This window comes from Hemicordylus capensis, chromosome 11 (assembly GCF_027244095.1).
Source record: "Hemicordylus capensis ecotype Gifberg chromosome 11, rHemCap1.1.pri, whole genome shotgun sequence".
Taxonomy (NCBI): domain Eukaryota; kingdom Metazoa; phylum Chordata; class Lepidosauria; order Squamata; family Cordylidae; genus Hemicordylus; species Hemicordylus capensis.
The window spans coordinates 7207115-7226252 of record NC_069667.1 but is presented as its reverse complement, the minus strand read 5'-3'; the positions used below and the strand labels follow the sequence as shown (position 1 = coordinate 7226252).

Below are 19138 nucleotides of genomic sequence, written 5' to 3'. Positions count from 1 at the left end.
TTGGGGGATAGCTTAAGGAGGTCTCAGCTACTGGGCAGCTTCCACACGGGGCTCTCGTACAATTCTCTGGGAGACTTTGTAGCCCCCAAGGGTAGGAAACAGCCCCATGTCAAACAGCACCAAAAGCATCAATTGCTCACACCACTTTTAACCAAGAAGCTCCACCTCATCAAAAGAGCCATTTTACATGCAAAAATAGAAATGCACAAAATTCAGATTGGTCTAAACAAAATAAATCACTCTTTAATCTGATTTGGTTACAAAAAAAATATTCGGTGCTTACTGAGGCAGCCTATCTTTCCCCTGACTGTACAGAAAATCCTTGCTAAACTGCCACTGCATCATATACTGTCCGTCACCCTCTCAACCTCACTCCCAGCAGGACTGCACACATACCATCTTCCTTGGAACAAGAAACATGAGCAGATGAACCACAAAGAACACAAGTGAGCTGTACTAGGTAGCACACTGTTGAGAAGTATTGGAATATAATGGCAAACCAAAGTACAAGAGGACCTCGTTAATCGTGGGTCCAGCACTCACCGTTTCGCGTATGTGCAGCTGGGTAATTAGCACCTGACCTCGGTATACTGGGGGACAGGGGGAGGGTTAAACCAGGTTGGGGTGGCCAGAAATGACCTCAGAGGTCATTTCTGGCCACTATTTTATGTTTGGGGGCCATTTTATGGCTCATTGAGTTGGAAAAATGGAGCAAGAGGTGCAATTTTCAGTCGATTCTTGGGTGCCCTGGACCACTCTGCAGCATGGTAGGGCACTTTGGGGGGTGATGGGGGGAATGGGGCAAAACTGTGCTTTTGGAGCCGATTTCTGGCCATTTTGAGCAGTCCAGAAACCTAACCCCCACCCCCCATTCCCACGGACCTAATGCCTCATTATTCACGGATTCACTATCCATGCCCCCACCTCTGGAATAGAACCCCAGCGAATAACGGGGTTTTCCTGTAGTGCAGGGAAATGTCAAGATTAAGTCAGTATTCCGATCAACTAGCTTTCTAAGCAACCCGCCTCTGCCTATCCCCACACTACCCTACATATTCTGGTGCAAACATACACATACACACACACACACAGAATGCAAAGATCTTCAGTCTCATTTTATGCCAAGTTTTCTTAGGAGGGAAAAAGCACTCAGCCAATCTGAAAAAGAATGAATTTCACTCCTCTAACTTTCATGAGTGAATGTGCACAACAGGGCCAAATCTGCTTCTGCTCTGAATCTATGTCTGTGGCCACTACAGAGTCAAGCCTGACTTGGAAAGTCTATGTGTTCAGCTACGTTGCCCAGCAACATAGCAGGCGACATGACATTGTCAGGAGCTTCCAGATGGCAATTTCTCCAGCTAGGAGAACGCCAGAACAGGGAATTAAACAAGAAGTACTTCCGAGAATGTGGGCTTGGTGTTCTGGTGCCTGGTTTACTAGCGCTGCTGTGGCAACCAAACTGAGACTTCTGGTCCAACTGCAGTCTCCAGGTCAACTTGGCCAATTTGGAGTGCCAGATCCTTTCAAACACCTCCACTGGGAAGTGCTCTTACACTGGAATCATGTCAATATACAGACTCATTCTCAAACTTACCAGTTCCACTCATCCTCAGGTCACGGCAGAGTGGCACACGGGAAAACTGATTAATTTAATATGCCTATATTGCTTTTTCACCAACAAAACAAAACAAAACCCTCTAAGCAGTTAAGTTCAAAATATAAGACAAATACAATCAATACAACCAGCATAACATAAACAAAAGTCCAAAGACCCTAAAAGAAACAAACACATACAAAATGTAACTGACACACACACACACACACACACACACACACACACACACACACACACGTGCTGTTACCTACCATTGCTGTTCTCGACTTGATAAACCAGTCGAATCTGAACTGGGGTGCATTGCGCACACACTGCCTTAGCTCTTCGTACACATTTTCTTTATCAAAGCCCATTTTGTGTAGCATGCATATCAAGAATCTGTCTTCTTCTTCTGTGTAGTTTTTGCCTTTGTTTGTTCCATACTGAATACGCAGTTGATGAAAAGGGGCCTTATACCTTGCAATCTAAAATAATAATAAAGAAAAAATTATGATTAATAGTATGTGAGAGGGAGGGGAGGGGGGAGAGAGGGGGGGAGAGAGAGGGGGAGAGGGAGAGGTTGATTCAGTAAGTAAGAGACATTCAATTACCATTTAGGAGACATTGACTGCAATGAAGTTTGGGGAATTAAGCTAAATTTATTTGTTTTATTGTTAAATCATCTCCTAATCAAGGCATTAATATAGCCAGTGCTGCAGTCTACTATTGTTGAAGCAACTTAAATACTGTAGCACCAACCACGTGTGTGTACACTGGATATTCCATCCCAAAGGGCTTTATCCAGTAAAACCACTCGTCACAGAAAAGAATGGCATCACCCACCACTGAACCAGCATCGGCATTATCCTGCAAAACGAGAAGGGGCTGCAGTTCAGGGGGCGAGCACATGGCTGGCACGCAGGAGATCCCAAGCTCAGTCTCTGGGATCGACAGGTGGTGCTGGGAAGGGACCCTGAAGAGCAGCTCCTGAGCTTCGTAGACCAATAGTCTGACTTGGTAGAAGGCAGCAAAATTAGGAGGGGACCGCAAAGGCTTTCAGTGGGGAACACAGCCACATGCTGCTTTGTTAAGGACATTAGTCAGAAATATTCATTTGGAGAATTACTTTGACATCCAGGGCCTTCTTAATGCTAATCCGTCTCTGTATTCTGGCCTCCCCTCGTTCAATCTGAGCCATAATCCTCTCAATGTCCTGAAGTTCATTGCAGCGTTCCCAGAAAACAGCTGAAATTTTCAAGCATTAAGGAGTTAGATGTTTGGGAATAAAACATATTAACAGTTGTACATAATTAAAACTTTTTATTCTTTTACATGATTACCCAAACACAATGTACAGCGCTTACTTTGTCTCTATATTTAAAGGAAGGTTTTTTTAAAAAATCCTATCATCACTGCACTGAATTTATATAGCCTTTTACGCAAATCTTACATACCCTTAAAAAGTTGAAAGAGAAATCATATATATGGTTCAAGGCACTCTTGTGAAAAGGCGTAAAACAGCTTGAATCCCAGCAGTGCCTTCTGAGCAGTCACTCTTATTTAGGGATGGAGCCGCAGAGTGGGAGAACATCTACTTTTCATGCAGAAGGTCCCTGGTTCACTCCCTGGCAGCATCGCCAGGTCGGGCAGGGAAAGACTCCCGCCTGCAACCTTGGACAGCCGCTGCCAGTCCGTGTCAACCATACTGACTTAGCTGGAGCAATGGTCTGACTCAGCGTAAGGCAGCTTCTTATTGTTGCTAGGTTTCTCTACAAGTGCTGATTCCAGATACTTCAGCTTAATACTCTGTGGATAAAGCTCCATCTTAAAACAGCTGGTTCTACACACACAGGGCTATTTGCTCATCTCTTCCCTTCTGTTCTCAGTGAACAGAGGCGGATGAGCATGTAAAGTGCAGTGGCGCCGGGTGTAGGGATGGGGACCGGCCAGACCTGGGCTTTCTCCTAGACATGGTCGACACTGTTTTGTTTTGTTTTAATGCCTCCTCCCTGATGGGCCTGGCCTTCAATCCTACATGGACAGGCCTACAAAACAGAATTCTGCTTGCTTACACCTGGAATTTTGGATTCTTCCTAATCCCCAGAACAGCTTCAGCTCGACGGTGCTTTCGAGATAAGGCAAGAATAAAGGGGAATAAAGAATAAATAGATCAGCTTCCCTCCCTGCCTTGTCCTCTTCGGCGGTGTCAAATGAAGCATGTCACGAACTAAAAATCAGGTAGCGGCAAATGGTAATGGCTAAAGAGCAACGCAGTAGCTTTCTCAGCACAATCCCTGTGCAGATCTTAAATCTCTCCGTGCAGGAAAGGAGATTCCTTCTTCACCTCACCCCGCTTCAAAATCCCCTATACGTAAAATCACAAAGGTCAGCCAACACCACCCCTCTTGCTAGAGTCCCTCTTATTTATTCAATCGGCACACCGGAATACTCAATCACTTCTTCGGGCGACTTTCCTTCCACCTCACGGGCAATATTGTCTATGTCATCGCGTCCATATTTTTCATTAGCTTTGATAAACTGGTTGAAGTCTCTTTTGTTCCAGTTTGTAAAACCCTGCAAAGCAAGAAGTTGCCGTTAGCAGGAGGAGGAAGCATTTGGCTCGAACTCGCATCTCCGAAGGATACAGTCGGATTCGCTCGTTAATGCTCTGGTGCAATGTCACCTAATCATTACAGGGGGTTAATGATCTTGCCGGATTTCCATAAACATCTATTATCCAGGGTTTATTACTCCGCCGTAAAAATGCAAGCGAGTTGTTTTTGCACACCGCTCCACATGTGGAGGGGAGAGGCGCCTTTTAGCCAGGCGTGCGAATGGCAGGTCTCTGAAGAAACAAGGTTCCATGCCAATCTTAATGGATTTTCACTTCTATCACATTCCAGCCACCACAAGCAACAAATATAGCAGGAAGAGTTTGGGAGCCCTAGTCCAGATGTCAGTGGCCGTCTCCTGGGCAGCTTGGTACAAAAGGCAATCAGTCCATCTTGAGGACTTACGAAGCAAATGGCGAGTGAAATCAACATCTGGATGGGCAGAAAAGGAACTCCCAGCACCCTCCTCTCTGCTATTTATTCCAAGCCATTGGTGAGATCCTCCTATTGACTGACGCACCAAAGGCAATCCAAGAAGATGCAATGCATAGGGAAACCAGGAAATCTGGGCTGTGCAGTTCCAGTCCTCCTGCTACTGAAGGACTACAACTCCCATCATCACTGACTACTGGCCACTCTGGCTAGGGATGATGGGAGTTGTAGCCCAACCGTAGCTGGAAGGGCACAGCTGTGCAGCCAGTATTAAATCGCCCTTAAAATAGCCAACACTGCTATTCAGAGGCCCTGGAGAGGTGACCAGTGAGGGCCACAAGGCACAAGACTGCGAGAAGGCCCCAGAGTCCTCTGCGCTGCCACAAGGTAGTCTGGGCACCACCAGTAGCAGCTTGTCCTAATGAGCCAGCGAGGGGAGGTGTCAAAGGAGGCACGGCTGCCTCTGCTTCCCAGCAACTCGGGTTGCTTGCTTCCTTCTCTTCTGCCCCGCCCAAGAGACACGCTGCCTGCAGGCTGGCTATGCATCAGGTAGAGCTGTGTCATTAATGGCACAGCTCTACCTGATGAATGGCTAGCCTGCAGGCAGTGTAGCTCTCAAGTGGGTCAGGAGAGATGGAGAGCAGCAACCAGAGCTGCTCCCAGGAAGGAACATAGGAAGCTGCCATATACTGAGTCAGACCGTTGGTCTATCTAGCTGAGTATTGTCTTCACAGACTGGCAGCGGCTTCTCCAAGGTTGCAGGCAGGAGTCTCTCTCAGCCCTGTCTTGGAGATGCTGCCAGGGAGGGAACTTGGGACCTAGATGCTATTCCCAGAGCGGCTCCATTCCCTAATAAGGGGAATATCTTCCAGTGCTCACACTTCTAGTCTCCCATTCAAATGCAACCAGGGTGGACCCTGCTTAGCTTAAGGGGACAAGTCATGCTTGCTCCCACAAGACCAGCTCTCTGCTGGGAGCTGTAGGCAGCATTGCCGCATTAGGACGATGGCGCCACTGGGTCCCACACTTCCTTTGCAAATAACTTGGAACACTGATGCATTTGCTCCTGGCTGGGCCCCTTTGCCTAATGCCACCAGCCTTTGGGGCCAACCACGATGCCTCATGGCTTGGCCAAAGGGATCCTCAGTCTAGGAAGTCAGATCGGTTGGAAGTCCTGGTAGTCATGACAGCAAAAGTGCTGGCAAAGCTGATAACAAGCACAGTTATGGCAAGGGGTGGCCATGCCTTGCCTTGGGGCACAGTGGATGGAACTTGCCATTGGGACGGAGGAGATTGCCACTGAGCAACTCCAGGGCTAGGGGGAACTCGTGTCTGGGTGAAGGACATAAAATCCCTAGCCCAGAGATCTCATGCTTGTGAAAGCAAGCATGAATAGCCCCCTCTGCTAAGCAGGGTCCACCCTGGTTTACATTTGAATGGGAGATGACATGGGACTGTGACAAGATATTCCCCTTAGGGCCATAGTTTCCAACCAAGGTTCCTCCAGATATTGCTGAACTACAACTCCCACCATTCCCAGCTACCATTTATTGTGGCTGGGGGTGATGGGAGTTGTGGTTCAGCAACATCTGGTTGGGAAGCACTAGCTTAGGGGATGGGGAAGAGCAAGACGGTTCCAAGTTCCCTCCCTGGCAACATCTCCAAGACAGGATTGGGAGAGACTCCGGCCTGCAACCTCGGAGAAGCCGCTGCCAGTCTGGGTAGACAATACTGAGCTAGATCAACCTATGGTCTGACTCGGTATAACCCATACACTCTGCGGCTTATGCTGCTTTAGTTAACTAAATGAGGCATTTATCTTGAGTTTTGTTGGTTCATCTCAAAATGCTTTGGGCTGAATAAGAAGTGGACTGTAGTCTGGTGTTTCAGCTATTAACAGGAGCCTGGGAATCCTCTGTCCCTGATTCTTACATTCATATTCTTACACTCAGTGGATACTTTCAATGAAGGATACTTTATTTACTTTAGAGTCATAAACTAATACTCTCAATGACAATTAAGGAGCAGGTCATATTGCTATGACTTGATCAAAGTCATCTGCGTAAAGAACTACGAAGAGAAAAAGTTGTTTCCAGGGATTTGGGCATATCTAATTCCAGGTATTAATACTGGCGCTAAAGACCTTCAGATTGTCTGAAGAGAGACTAAGAATGATCCCGTTGATACTGTAATTTCAAGTGAAGATTCACTTCAATCAACACAGACAATTTAAACTTCCAAAGAACAATTACTAAAATATCCATTTTAAGAGCACCACTCAAGAATGTGAATGCTTAATGCAGAACTATATTACGGGAAATGTGACAAAATGCTACGCTTCCTGCTTCTTAGAAAAGCAGAGAGGTTGAAAAATGGTCTTCCAGCAGTCCAGTCTAAATCGCTTTACTCACAAGAACAATTACACTGATTTCAACAGGACTGGTTAAATCCATAAAGCAAATCTAAGTGTATTATATTAATAACACTGAATGGGCACAATAGATGGTGAAAAAAGAAATGCTGGCATGAAGCTTTTACCAGCAAGAACTCACTTGAGTATGTTCATCCAAGAAAGATTAGTACAGCAATCAATGTTCAGAGAGGAGGGGCATTCAAATTTGAGAGAAGTCAGCAGAACTTCATTGTAAGGACATTCTCCAAGGACTTGAGACTCAGTGGGTCTTGCCCATTACAATACCTCCCTTCTCTGAATGTACCTACTTATGCTCCTCTCTTTTCAAATGGCAGCTGACAAGCTGTCCCCATCTCCTCAGGAAGGTGGGAACAGTCTGTCAGCTGCCATTTTGAAAAGAGGGAACCATAAGCAGTTATTCCCATCTTTTCTTTGCATAAGAGATTTAATGCATCGGGGTTGCTGTAACTAACGTCCCTTTAAAGCAATAAACTTGGCAAGATTATTTACCAGGTATTATGACATCTTCTGTTTTCCAGAGTATGACTACAACTTTTACTTTATTTGTTGACTGTGTGAGGCTATTATCAATCCTTATCACCAGATTCCAGCTTGTCACACAATAAGAAGATAAGCTTCTAATTGTTTCTTCTTTTAAAAAACATGCAGTGTAAAAAGCAATTTACCTGGGTGAGAAGTTTTTCTTTCTCTTCTGCCTCTTCTGAAGTCAAAGGAGCAGACTCATCAATCTTCCGCTGTTCTTCTTTCTGTACCTGAGCTGCGTTTGGGAGCTCAGGATTTCTGGGGACCTGAAATCAGCAGTGGAATGAATTGTTTTGTTTTGTTTTTTTAAAGCTGGGCCATTAAGGGTTCTGTATATACACCCATCTATCTCCCTTTTACAGCCTGCTCCTGAAACACAAGTCAGGCAGGACTGATGCATTTCTCTTCTACAGAGTATTTGTTAGGGGGAGGAAATATTTCCCTGGCATCAAGACATTGGTAAAGCAATGTTTCCTTTACTTGTGCGTACATTCCTCAGAAAGTTCTCCAGGCAATGTGAATGTAGCATACCATAACTCTATCATCCACATTTGTCCGTTCATGGCTTACAGGTTCTTGTTCCGCTGAAGTATAATGATAATGGCAACCAGTGAGCAATGCACCCCAAAAGGTTTACTGAAAGGTGCTCCAGGATATCAAGAAAAAATCTCTCTCTCTCTTTGTGTGTGCATATTATAGAGAGTGGTCTCCGTATATACTCCAGTTATTAGGTAGTGGAGCAAACTTTGACTTTTCTAGTTACTTTTATCCAGGATGAGATGAACTTTTATCCAGGATGAGCTACAATTATTTAGCATTACAAGAATGATTGAAGTGCAACTGTTTGGTGCTTTGAGTTCCTTTAGCATTTCTAACCTGCCCCACACAAATGGCCGACACGCATGCACATGCGCGTGAGCACGTTGGCCATTTGCGTGGCGACGTTGGTCTGGGTTGCAATGAGGCACGCTGTAGCCCCACGTGCCTGCTTTTCGGAAGAGTGCCGTCAGGGGGAAAGCAGCGGGGCAGGGGCTGGCAGGTAGGCAGCGCCGAACCAGATGTGATCTCAGCCTACTACTGGCTTTTGGGTGGAAATTAGGGGAGGGGGTGTCAGAAGAGCCAAGCTAGCTCAGGTCACAAGCAGCTTCCTGCAATGTGCACCTGGGAAACAAGAGACAGGCAGAACACACACTAGGTCCTGGGAGCCATGTGTCTGAGAAACAGATGCGGCTGTCCCCTCGCCATCGACAGGAACAAACCAAACAAAATAGCCAGTTACAGTAGGACCTCATTATTTGCGGATCCGCATTTCCACGGGGTGTCTAAGCATTACAAGAATGATTTAAGTGCAACTGTTTGGTGCTTTGAGTTCCTTTAGCATTTCCAACCTGCCCCCCACAAATGGCCAACGCGCATGCACATGTGTGCTGCACGCATGCACGTCGGCCATTTGCGTGGCGACGTGCGTCCAGAATCCATGGATATGAAAGGGTTAAAACCCACATATCCGCAGTTCCTAGAGGGCCAGAAGTGATCACGGAGATCACTTCCCCCCGCCATTTTGTCTGCAGAAGCCCAAGAGGAGACAAGGAATTTATTTTTAAAAATTGACTTCTCCCAGCAATTTTCCACAGGTTTGGGGGGCACTGCGTCCGTGGTTTGAGGGGGCATTCCTGGGCACCTGGGGGGATTTCTGGACATATGGAGATGCCGCAGAGCACACCAAAGTAAGTTTTTTCTCCATGTTTTGCCATTTTCCCTCCAGCCTGGAACCTAACCCCACTTTCCCCATAGGAATAATGCATCATTACTTGCAGTTCCATTACTCACTATAGAACTGAGACCTTTTCCATCTCTCTGGATGAAGACAGCATCCCATTGTCATATACAACTGAATTCTGTGGGCCAAACTGGACAAGCCAAACTAGGTTTGGTTTTACCAAAGGCAGCCTGTTGGAAGCTGCTTTCTGGACCAGGAAAGGATGCCGTGAGGAAGAAGGGCCTCCGGCATTCCTAGTAGACCATTTTTCTACTCAAAATTGCCCACTCTGGGCTGCTGTTGGCTTGCAGAGACAAAAGCGGCAAAAAAAAAAAAAAAAAAACAGCCAGGAGGGGACAATCTGCATAGGTAAAGTGGCCCACAGGGAATATGCAAGCACACTGCAAACCCACGTGCAAACTGCAGCTTCCCACACATTGTCTAGGTAAACACACACACACACAAACACTGGGGAGAACGTTAAAGGGAATTTGCATTGCATGGAGACAGCAGGTGGACAGTCCATGCATCTTCTGGCAATGCCTGCAGCCCAGCTGGCTTCACGTCTGCAATGGGTGTCATAGCAAGAAATAAATGGGCTGGCAGCTGGCCTTCTCGGGGATGCAGTCTCCACATCACTTGCCCAGCAGTTTGCAGTACACCACAGAAAGGACATTTTGCCCTTGCTTTTACTTGAAAGCAAGTACTCCTGGGAGGAAGCAAATCCAGGCACTTTCCTATCCAACAAGCCTTTTTTCCTTCGAGCAGCACTCCACAAAAGGCTGGGGCCCAGCCCTGTATTTGTATTTTCTTCCATTTGCCCAAAGAATTTCACAAATTTTATTCCTTTTCAAAATGTAGATCTACAGATGCCACTATACTTCCCTTCTGAAAAAGAGGAGGGGCGGAGGGAATCAGACTGCTTGTTACCTTGTAGCCTATGGTCTTGCGGTAATAGAGAATTTCTTTTTCAAGGAGTTCAAACAACCGTGGTGGAAAGAACTGGAAATCTTGAATATTTGGCTGCTTGGGAGGACGCGGCGCCTTTGAAGAAAAATGCATACATGTTAATGCTACATTGGGATTTAGTATTTCTCATTCAAAGACATGACAGTATCTCTTTCTTAATGTAACAATGTTATTAGACAGGAAAGAACAGCACAGAGAAGAACGCCATGCTCTTTCACCTTTGGGATTTTGGGTTCACTGACACGGAGAGCTTCTCGGAAATAGGCGTCCACAGCATAATTGGCTTTGCGCTCTCGTTTTGGAGGCTCGATCCATTCCATCATGCTGAGCTAGAAAACAAAAAGCCAGCTATTAAACTCAGTCCCATTTCTTAAGAAAAAAGTAACAAGAGATTTTAAGAAGTAACCCAGATTCCTCTGGACAGTCAAGATAGGTTGTCAACAGAGGTGTTCTTTTTAAAAAGAATGAATACAAGTTGCAATAGAAAGATTAAATGACCTAAATTGCTATATGAATACTAGCAAAGCACACGATTCAAGGGGACTTGTCTTTTAGACTTGTCTGTCCACATAAGAGCAAAGAAAAGCTTGCATCTATTTTCATCTAAAAATTATAGACGCCTACTGAGAAGAGCCGTTCAGACAGTGGATTTTCACAACCCCTGCCTTATGCTGCAACAGATTACTATCATCCATTTATGCTTGATTTACCAGCCATCTCTTGCTATCCCCATACACCTTGAGTACCAAGTTCTGTTCTAGTGCCTCATTCAGAGGTGCACCTAGCTAATTTTGGGGCATGAACCTAAAGGCTTTTGGAGGCCCCCCGCCTCCTCTGCAAATTAAGCATCATCATGCTCAGCCGGGTGACCACACCACCTGAGACAGACTAGAGAAGATTTGGGGGGCCCCAGGGGCTGTGGAGGACCCGGACTTCGGCCCCAAAGTCCAGGGCACCTCTGGCCTCATTGTTTGACAGGAGGCTTCTCAATCAGCCCTTAGGGCCTGATTACTTCCATTGCCCAGCCTTTTTTCTTTTCCAAATATAGAACAGTTCTAGATTGATTGCACTGGATGTGTTTTCCATGATTCCTGACCCCTTCAAAACAAGTGAATGCAGAGGCTTAGTCTTCTAAGTAGAGAAATAATGCTACAGAGCTAAATATATGTCCTGGTTGTACACCAAGGTTCACTGCTCTATCTTAAAGCTCAAATTACAAACAACAAAAGATGCTATCCTCCGAAGAGAACTGCAACGTCTGAAGAGACCCAAAGCTCCTAGTAGAAGCTCCTGGTCCAACAGCAAACTGCAGATCGCTCTGAAGCAACAGTCCTCCAAAAAGCACTCTGGAGAAGGAGCAGTTCTCTGCCCAAGCACAATGCTTCCTACAGTGGGCTATTACTGCACTACTACTGCAAATATTTATATACCGCGTTTCCTTTGCATAGAAAAAACAAAGATTATTTCCTGCCCCCAAAAGTCTCAGTCTAAACAGAAATACAAGACAGATACCAGCAACTACCACTACAAATATTTATATACTGCTTTTCAACCAAAGCGGTTTACTCAGAAAAATAAATAATACATAAAGAAATAAGATGGCCCCAAAGGGCTCATAATCTAAAAAGGAACCTAAGGCAGATTACCAGCAACAGCCACTGGAGGGATGCTGTGCTGGGGCTGGAGAGGGCCAGAAAAGAGAATCATCACTTTAAAAGATGTCTCTTTCCTCAGTTATCAGGAGTGGAGGGATGCTGTGCTGGGCTCAGACGGGGACTTCGTTAAATGCCTGGGATATTTCCTTGCACTCCATTGTCCTGCATGGATTAGGCCTCAATCCATTATGTGTCCAACTGCCATCAGATTAACTAAGGGGGGGGCTTTTCCCCCCCTTTATCTTATTCCACCCCAGTTCCCCTCTAGTCTGAGGATGTCCCTACAACAACTACAGGTAAAGCCAACTGGGAAAAGCACAACATGTCATAAAGTCTTAGATCTTCAATGTGAACTGTCCTTTGATCATTTTTGTCCTCCTTTAAGTACAGATCCAACACAAAAACACTTACAGTGAGGGAAATAAGTATTTGATCCCCTGCTGATTTTGTCCGTTTGCCCTCTGACACAGAAATGACCAGGCTATAATTGGAATGGTAGGTTTATTGTAGCTGTGAGAGACAGAATAACAACAAACCCTCAAAAGCCCAGTGCCCAAATGTCAGCGATGGATTTGCATTGTAGTGAGGGAAATAAGTATTCGATCCCCTATCAACCAGCAAGATTTCAGGCTCCCAGGTGTCTTTTCACTATATGCAGGTAACGAGCTGAGATGAGGAACACCCTCTGTAAGGGAGTGCTCCTAATCCCAGCTTGTTACAGTACCTGTATAAAAGACACCTGTCCATAGAAGCAAGCAATCACTCAGCTTCCAAACTCACCACCATGCCCAAGACCAAAGAGCTGTCGAAGGATGTCAGGGACAAGGTTGTAGACCTGCACAAGGCTGGACTGAGCTACAAGACTATTGCCAAGCAGCTTGGTGAGAAGGTGACTACAGTCAGCACGATAACTTGCAAATGGAAGAAACACAAAACAACTGTCAATCTCCCTCGGTCTGGGGCTCCATGCAAGATCTCACCTCGTGGAGTTGCAATGATCATGAGAACGGTGACAAAGCAGCCCAGAACTACACGGGGGGAACTTGTCAATGATCTCAGGGCAGCTGGAACCATAGTCACCAAGAAAACAATTGGTAACACTACGCCGTGAAGGACTGAAATCTTGCAGTGCCCACAAGGTCCCCCTGCTCAAGGCAGCACATGTACAGGCCCGTCTGCAGTTTGCCAATGCACATCTGAATGATCCAGCGGAGAACTGGGCGAAAGTGTTGTGGTCAGATGAGACCAAAATCGAGCTCTTTGGCATCAACTCAACTCGCCGTGTGTGGAGGAGGAGGAATGCTGCCTATGAGCCCAAGAACACCATCGCCACCGTCAAACATGGAGGTGGACACATTATGCTTTGGGGGTGTTTTTCTGCTAAGGGGACAGGGCACCTTCACCGCATCGAAGGGACAATGGACGGGACCATGTACCGTCAGATCTTGGGTGAGCACCTCCTTCCCTCAGCCAGGGCATTGAGAATGGGTCGTGGATGGGTATTCCAGCATGACAATGACCCAAAACACACAGCCAAGGCAACAAAGGAGTGGCTCAAGAAGAAGCACATGAAGGTCCTGGAGTGGCCCAGCCAGTCTCCAGACCTTAATCCCATAGAAAATCTGTGGAGGGAGCTGAAGGTTCGGGTTGCCAAACATCAGCCTCGAAACCTTTCTGACTTGGAGAGGATCTGCAAAGAGGAGTGGGACAACATCCCTCCTGGGTTGTGTGCAAACCTGGTGGCCAACTACAAGAAACGTCTGACCTCTGTGATTGCCAACAAGGGTTTTGCCACCAAGTACTAAGACATCTTTTGTGAAGGGATCGAATACTTATTTCCCTCACTACAATGCAAATCCGTCGCTGCCTTTTGGGCACTGGGCTTTTGAGGGTTTGTTTGTTGTTATTCTGTCTCTCACAGCTACAATAAACCTACCATTCCAATTATAGCCTGGTCATTTCTGTGTCAGAGGGCAAACGGACAAAATCAGCAGGGGATCAAATACTTATTTCCCTCACTGTATATTGTCGGGACAGCAAAGGGGTACCTTCTGTTTCCCTCTGTAATCTTCACCTTCAAAGTTGTACAAGCTCATTTCTGTTTCCATGGTGAAGTTTCGGAGAGAGCTCTCGCCCATCTTTTGCAAGCGCTGGTTCATTTCGGCTGTCTAGAGCAGGTCACAAAGAAGAATGCCATCACCTTTGGGGAATTCCAGTTTGTCTGAGTCAAGCATGCAGATCAATGTGATCGACTTATCTGAGAAGCTGGCTAAACAGGCCTAGTTCTTTCCTTCTGATATCAGAGCTGATCGTTATTATACAGGCACACGGCAAACAAAAACAACATGCTCGGTATTTAAAATGACCCAGACCTTTTTTTCACCTCTCTCTAGAATTGTGGTAATGTCCTCGTCAGTCAGCTCGCTGTCCTTAGAGGCAAACACGTGTGTTGCACCATGACGGATCATCTGCAGCATCTCATCCTTGGCCAGTTTATTCGACTGCTGGTCAATAAGCCTCCCTACCCCAGGAAGCAGAGAGAGAGAAGAGTTATAATCTGAAACTCCTCGGGGTGTGTGTGTTAATGCAGGTTATAACGGGACCATTACTCATCTGACACAGGGACATAGGAAGCTGGCTTCTACCAAGTCAGACCCTTGGTCCATCTAGCTCAGTAACTGACTGGCAGCAGCTCTCCAAGATTTCAGGCAGGAGCCTCTCCCAGACCTATCTGGAGATGCTGCTAGGGACAACCTGGGTCCTTCTGCAAGCAAGCAGATGCTCTCCCCCTGAGCTCTGGCCCCATCCCCTAAGGAGAATATCTCCCAGCAGACAGTGCTCACATGTAGTTTCCCATCTAAATGCAAACCAAGGCCAACCCTCCTTCGCAAATGGCCCATCCATGCTTACTACAAGACCAGCTCTCTACCGGATCATAACACATTTGATATAACTGGAGGGAGACAGAATGGATCCTAGTCTGTTTTAGCCACCTACAGATGTACAAACATTCAACAGTACCTTGCTGTATAACGATCGAGTCCAATCTCAGTTTTATCTCAGCTCTCTCTACGATCCGCTCTTCGACAGTGTTGTCCGTGATGAGTCGGAATACCCGCACCGGCTTCTTCTGGCCAATACGATGTGCACGATCCTAATGGCAAAGACAATTAATCTAAAGAACGCATCTAGACACAGCTGCAGCTGTATTTCTGACGGAATCAGAGAAATGCTGACAGTGTCGATATTAGCACGAACCAGAGGATTTGGGATTTGTCTGTGTCGGTTGTGGTTCGTCCTAATAAGCCAGGGGGGAACCAATGGAGGCAGCTCAGGTTGCTCCTCTCTCTCTCTCTTGCCCAAGAGCTGCACTGCCTGCAGGCTGGCCATGCATAAGGTAGAGCGGTGCAATTAACGGCACAGCTCTGCCTGATGAATGGCCAGCCCACAGGCAGTGCAGGTCTTGGGTGGGACAGGGGAGAGGGAGAGAGAGAGAGAGAGAGAGGATGGATCAACTTGAGCCGCCAGGAAGCAGAGACAGCTGCGTCTCCTTTGGCGCCCTCCTTGCTTATTAGAATGAGCCATTACTGTTGAAACATATTTCAAAGCTAGTAGGGCTTGAATGTGGGGGAAGAAGGGAATGGGGGCGGGAGGAGGAAATACTTCATGTTACATGTAAACCAAGCCCTAACCTGCTTCTCATCTCAGGGAAGACTCCTGGCAATTTGGTAGTTTGCCCGCTAAGCTACCAGGGCAGGGCCTATGATGGCACAAACTTCACGAGACACACTAAAAAAATTCCTCACCATCGCTTGCAGATCAACCTGTGGGTTCCAGTCGGAATCATAGAGGATAACAACATCAGCGGTGGCCAAATTAATCCCAAGGCCTCCAGCTCTGGTACTCAGCATAAAAACAAACTTTCTGCTGTTGGGAGCATTAAAGGTGTCTATTGCTTCCTAGAAAGAGAGACAGGGAGAGCGCAATCTTAAAACGGCAGGAATTTCAACAAACAATGCTTTTGTTGGCAATTAAAATTCCAGTTTATTCTGTCCCCACGGAAAGCTCTTGAGCTAACTTTGGTCATGGAAAGAGCACCACAGATCGAAGTGATTTCCCTTGCACACCCCCGGCACAGTTACAAGGACATCTTAACCCCAGCCTCAGATACCTTTCAGCTGCCCTGTTGCTCTTTTCTGGCACGAGCTTATGGTCTCATTTGCAAGTGAACCTTTGACTTACTTCCCCATCACATAACTGTTTAACTCAAATTGGTTTCTCTTCAGGTCGTAAAAATCTTTCGCCTTTAAATTAGAAGACTGAATGGCAGAAAAGGAACCCAAGAGACCATTCAATAATATCCCGATTATGACCCTGCCACCAAAAGGGATCCTTAGCAAGCAAAATGGCACCTTGGGAAGCTTAGAGGCTCGAAAAGAAGTGACGTCGCTGGATGACAGCTACTGACCAGCTTTCAAACTGCCTCCAGGACAGAGTAGAACACAAATTCAAGTAAGTAAATGAATCCTTCTCACCTCTCTTTCTTCATGTGGTGTTTGCCCATCTAATCGGCAATATTCATAACCTCGCCACATGCAATAATCTTCCAGGATGTCCAATAAACGCGTCATCTGGCTGAAAACAAGAACTCTAGAACCTGAGGGGCAGGGGATGAAAGAATATTTTAGGATACTGCTGAAGTAACATATTAAGGGAATATTTTACAGCTGCGTAATCTTGTTCATTAGAATTCAATTAAAACTACAGAATCTTCATAGCGCTAGAAAGGACCATGGAAGGCCATCTAGCCCAGCCCACAACTCTGTGAAGGGAACTGCTAGAGCTTCAGTCTCCATCTGAAAATTTCCAGCAAAGGAGAGCCCACCACTGCATGAGGCAGGCTGTTCCACGGTCAAGAAGCACTTAGGGAATTCCTCCTAATTTGTAACCTGAATCTGCTTCTTTGCCATTTTGCTTTTGTGGCGCCACCACAGTGAATGGCAGCCATTCATTTATATGGGAAAGAAAAAATGAGTCCAGCTGAGACTCACCAGCTGGGATGAGAGGTAAATCTTCTCTAGACAGCCATGTCCAGGATGGGGGGGGGGGGGAGAAGAGAGCTGTTCTTGTGGTAGCAAGCATGAATTGTCCCCTGTGCTAAGAAGGGTCCACTCTGGATTGCATTCGAATGGGAGACTACATGTGAGCACTGTAAGATATTCCCCTTAGGGGATGGGACTGCTCTAGGAAGAGCACTTGCATGCTTGCATGCAGAAGGTTCCAGATTCCCTCCCTGGCAGCATCTCCAAGACAGGGCTGAGAGAGACTCCTGCCTGCAGCCTTGGAGAAGCTGCTGCCAGTCTGTGTAGTCAATACTCAGCTAGATGGACCAAAGGTCTGACTTGGCAGAAGGCAGCTTCCTATGTTCCTGTGGGTTTTAGGGATGTGCACAAACCTTGTGCACAAACACAAGGCCATGTTAGAGACCTGTGAACTGGTTCGCAAGTGGCCCGGTCCGGCGGTTCGAAGCTGGAGTGGGGGCTGTACCTACCCCTCCCACCCTCCATTTTTTAGTTAAATTTTGGGGGTGGCAGCGTTCCTTCCTGCCACCCCTGCCCCCTTGTTGACTGGTAAAAGCAGAAGTAACTTCCGTGCATGCGACCGCCACTGACGCATGCGCGCTGCACACATCACACATTGCGTGTGCACGCTGCGCAGCACGCTGCACGGCACGTGCGAATCAGCGGCGGACGCATGCACGGGAGTTACTTCCGCTTTTACCAGTCAACAAGGGGGCAGGGGCGGCAGGAAGGAACGCTGCCACCCCCAAAATTTAACTAAGAAATGGAACACCAGAGGGGGGAAAGGAGCAGGAGGGGTAAGTACAAACCACCACCACCCGCCCTTAAAGCGAGACACACACACACCCGGCGTAGGACCGCGCCTCCGCAGTCCGTGCACATCCCTAATGGGTTTGTCCCCTCTCAACTGTGTTCCAAAATTGCAACTCGTGTGTCCTATACAACTACTACTGCTATGTACTGCTTTTCAGCCCCCTCTCAAAAAAAGTTCTCAGAGCAGTTTACATAGAGAAAGAAGGAGAAGGTGGTTCTCCTGTCCCCAAAGGGTTGACAGTCCAAAAAGAAACACAAAGCAGACACCGGCAACCACCCATGGAAGGATGCTTTGCTGGGGCTGGATAGGGCTAGCTGCTCTCTCCGTGCTAGATATAAAGAGATATTTAAGAGAATGTCTTCTTTGTCATGAACCCCACCGCCTATTGAGATCATCGGAAGAGGTCTGTGCAGTTGCCACCAGCTCGTCTGGTGGCTACTTGGGAACAGGCCTTCTCAGTTGCTGCCCCGATTGATGCTTTGGAACACGCTCCCTGCTAAAATAAGAGCCTCCTCATCTCTGACAATTTTTAAAAAAATGTTAAAGACACATTTGTTCACACAGGCTTTTAATTAAATGCCAGTTTAATAGTTTTAACATTGTTTTAAAAAAAATTAAGTTTTTAAATTGTATATTTTTAAACTTTTTGTTGTCATTTATTTTAACCAATGTTTTAATTTCTCTGTTGTCATTTATCTGTTTTAATAAATGTTTTACCTTTTCTGTTTTTGTTGTAAACTGCCCAGAGACGTAAGTTTTCGGCGGTATAAAAATGTTAAATAAATAAAATAAAATGAGAATTACCACTTTGAAAGGTGCCCCCTTCAGTGCGACCCGCCAAGAACCAAGTCAGGCCTGCAGAGATTCTGGTTCTGGGTCACACCAGGGCTTTTTGGGGTGTTTAGAGCACAGGACAGAATGCTGGAAACTGACAGGCAGAAAGAGATTTCTAAATTAACAGTTATTCACGATCGGCCTTCCTTACCCTGTTCTTTGAGTTTTGCCAGCAATTTATCCAGAGCGACCATTTTGCCACTGTTGGTGACAAGGTGAGTGTCCGTGGTGTAGGGAGGGCCAGGTTCGGCCCCATCAAACAGGTAGGGGTGGTTACAACACTTGCGGAGCTGCATCAGGATGTTCAGCAGCCGCATCTTGTCCATCTTCCCAGCCGAATTCAAGATGTCAATATCTTTCATCAGGATCTTGGTATACCTGCAGGGTTAGCAGGCAACTTATCAGCAGCTGTTATCATCCACGTTTGAA

The 19138-nt window shown here is 46.5% G+C and overlaps 1 protein-coding gene across 1 annotated transcript in view; it reads right to left on the bottom strand.

The window, feature by feature from the left end:
• Positions 1–19138, bottom strand: part of SMARCA1 (SWI/SNF related, matrix associated, actin dependent regulator of chromatin, subfamily a, member 1) — a 51363-nt gene that overhangs the window by 12436 nt on the left and 19789 nt on the right. The window contains exons 11-22 of the mRNA XM_053273734.1: positions 18861–19087; positions 16516–16637; positions 15787–15939; positions 15002–15134; positions 14353–14501; positions 14029–14148; positions 10544–10654; positions 10287–10400; positions 7741–7863; positions 4039–4171; positions 2724–2842; positions 1870–2082 (exon numbers count right to left, since the gene is read on the bottom strand). Of these exons, the coding sequence (XP_053129709.1) occupies positions 1870–2082; positions 2724–2842; positions 4039–4171; positions 7741–7863; positions 10287–10400; positions 10544–10654; positions 14029–14148; positions 14353–14501; positions 15002–15134; positions 15787–15939; positions 16516–16637; positions 18861–19087 (1717 nt within the window). The remainder of the gene's footprint in view (positions 1–1869; positions 2083–2723; positions 2843–4038; positions 4172–7740; positions 7864–10286; positions 10401–10543; positions 10655–14028; positions 14149–14352; positions 14502–15001; positions 15135–15786; positions 15940–16515; positions 16638–18860; positions 19088–19138) is intronic.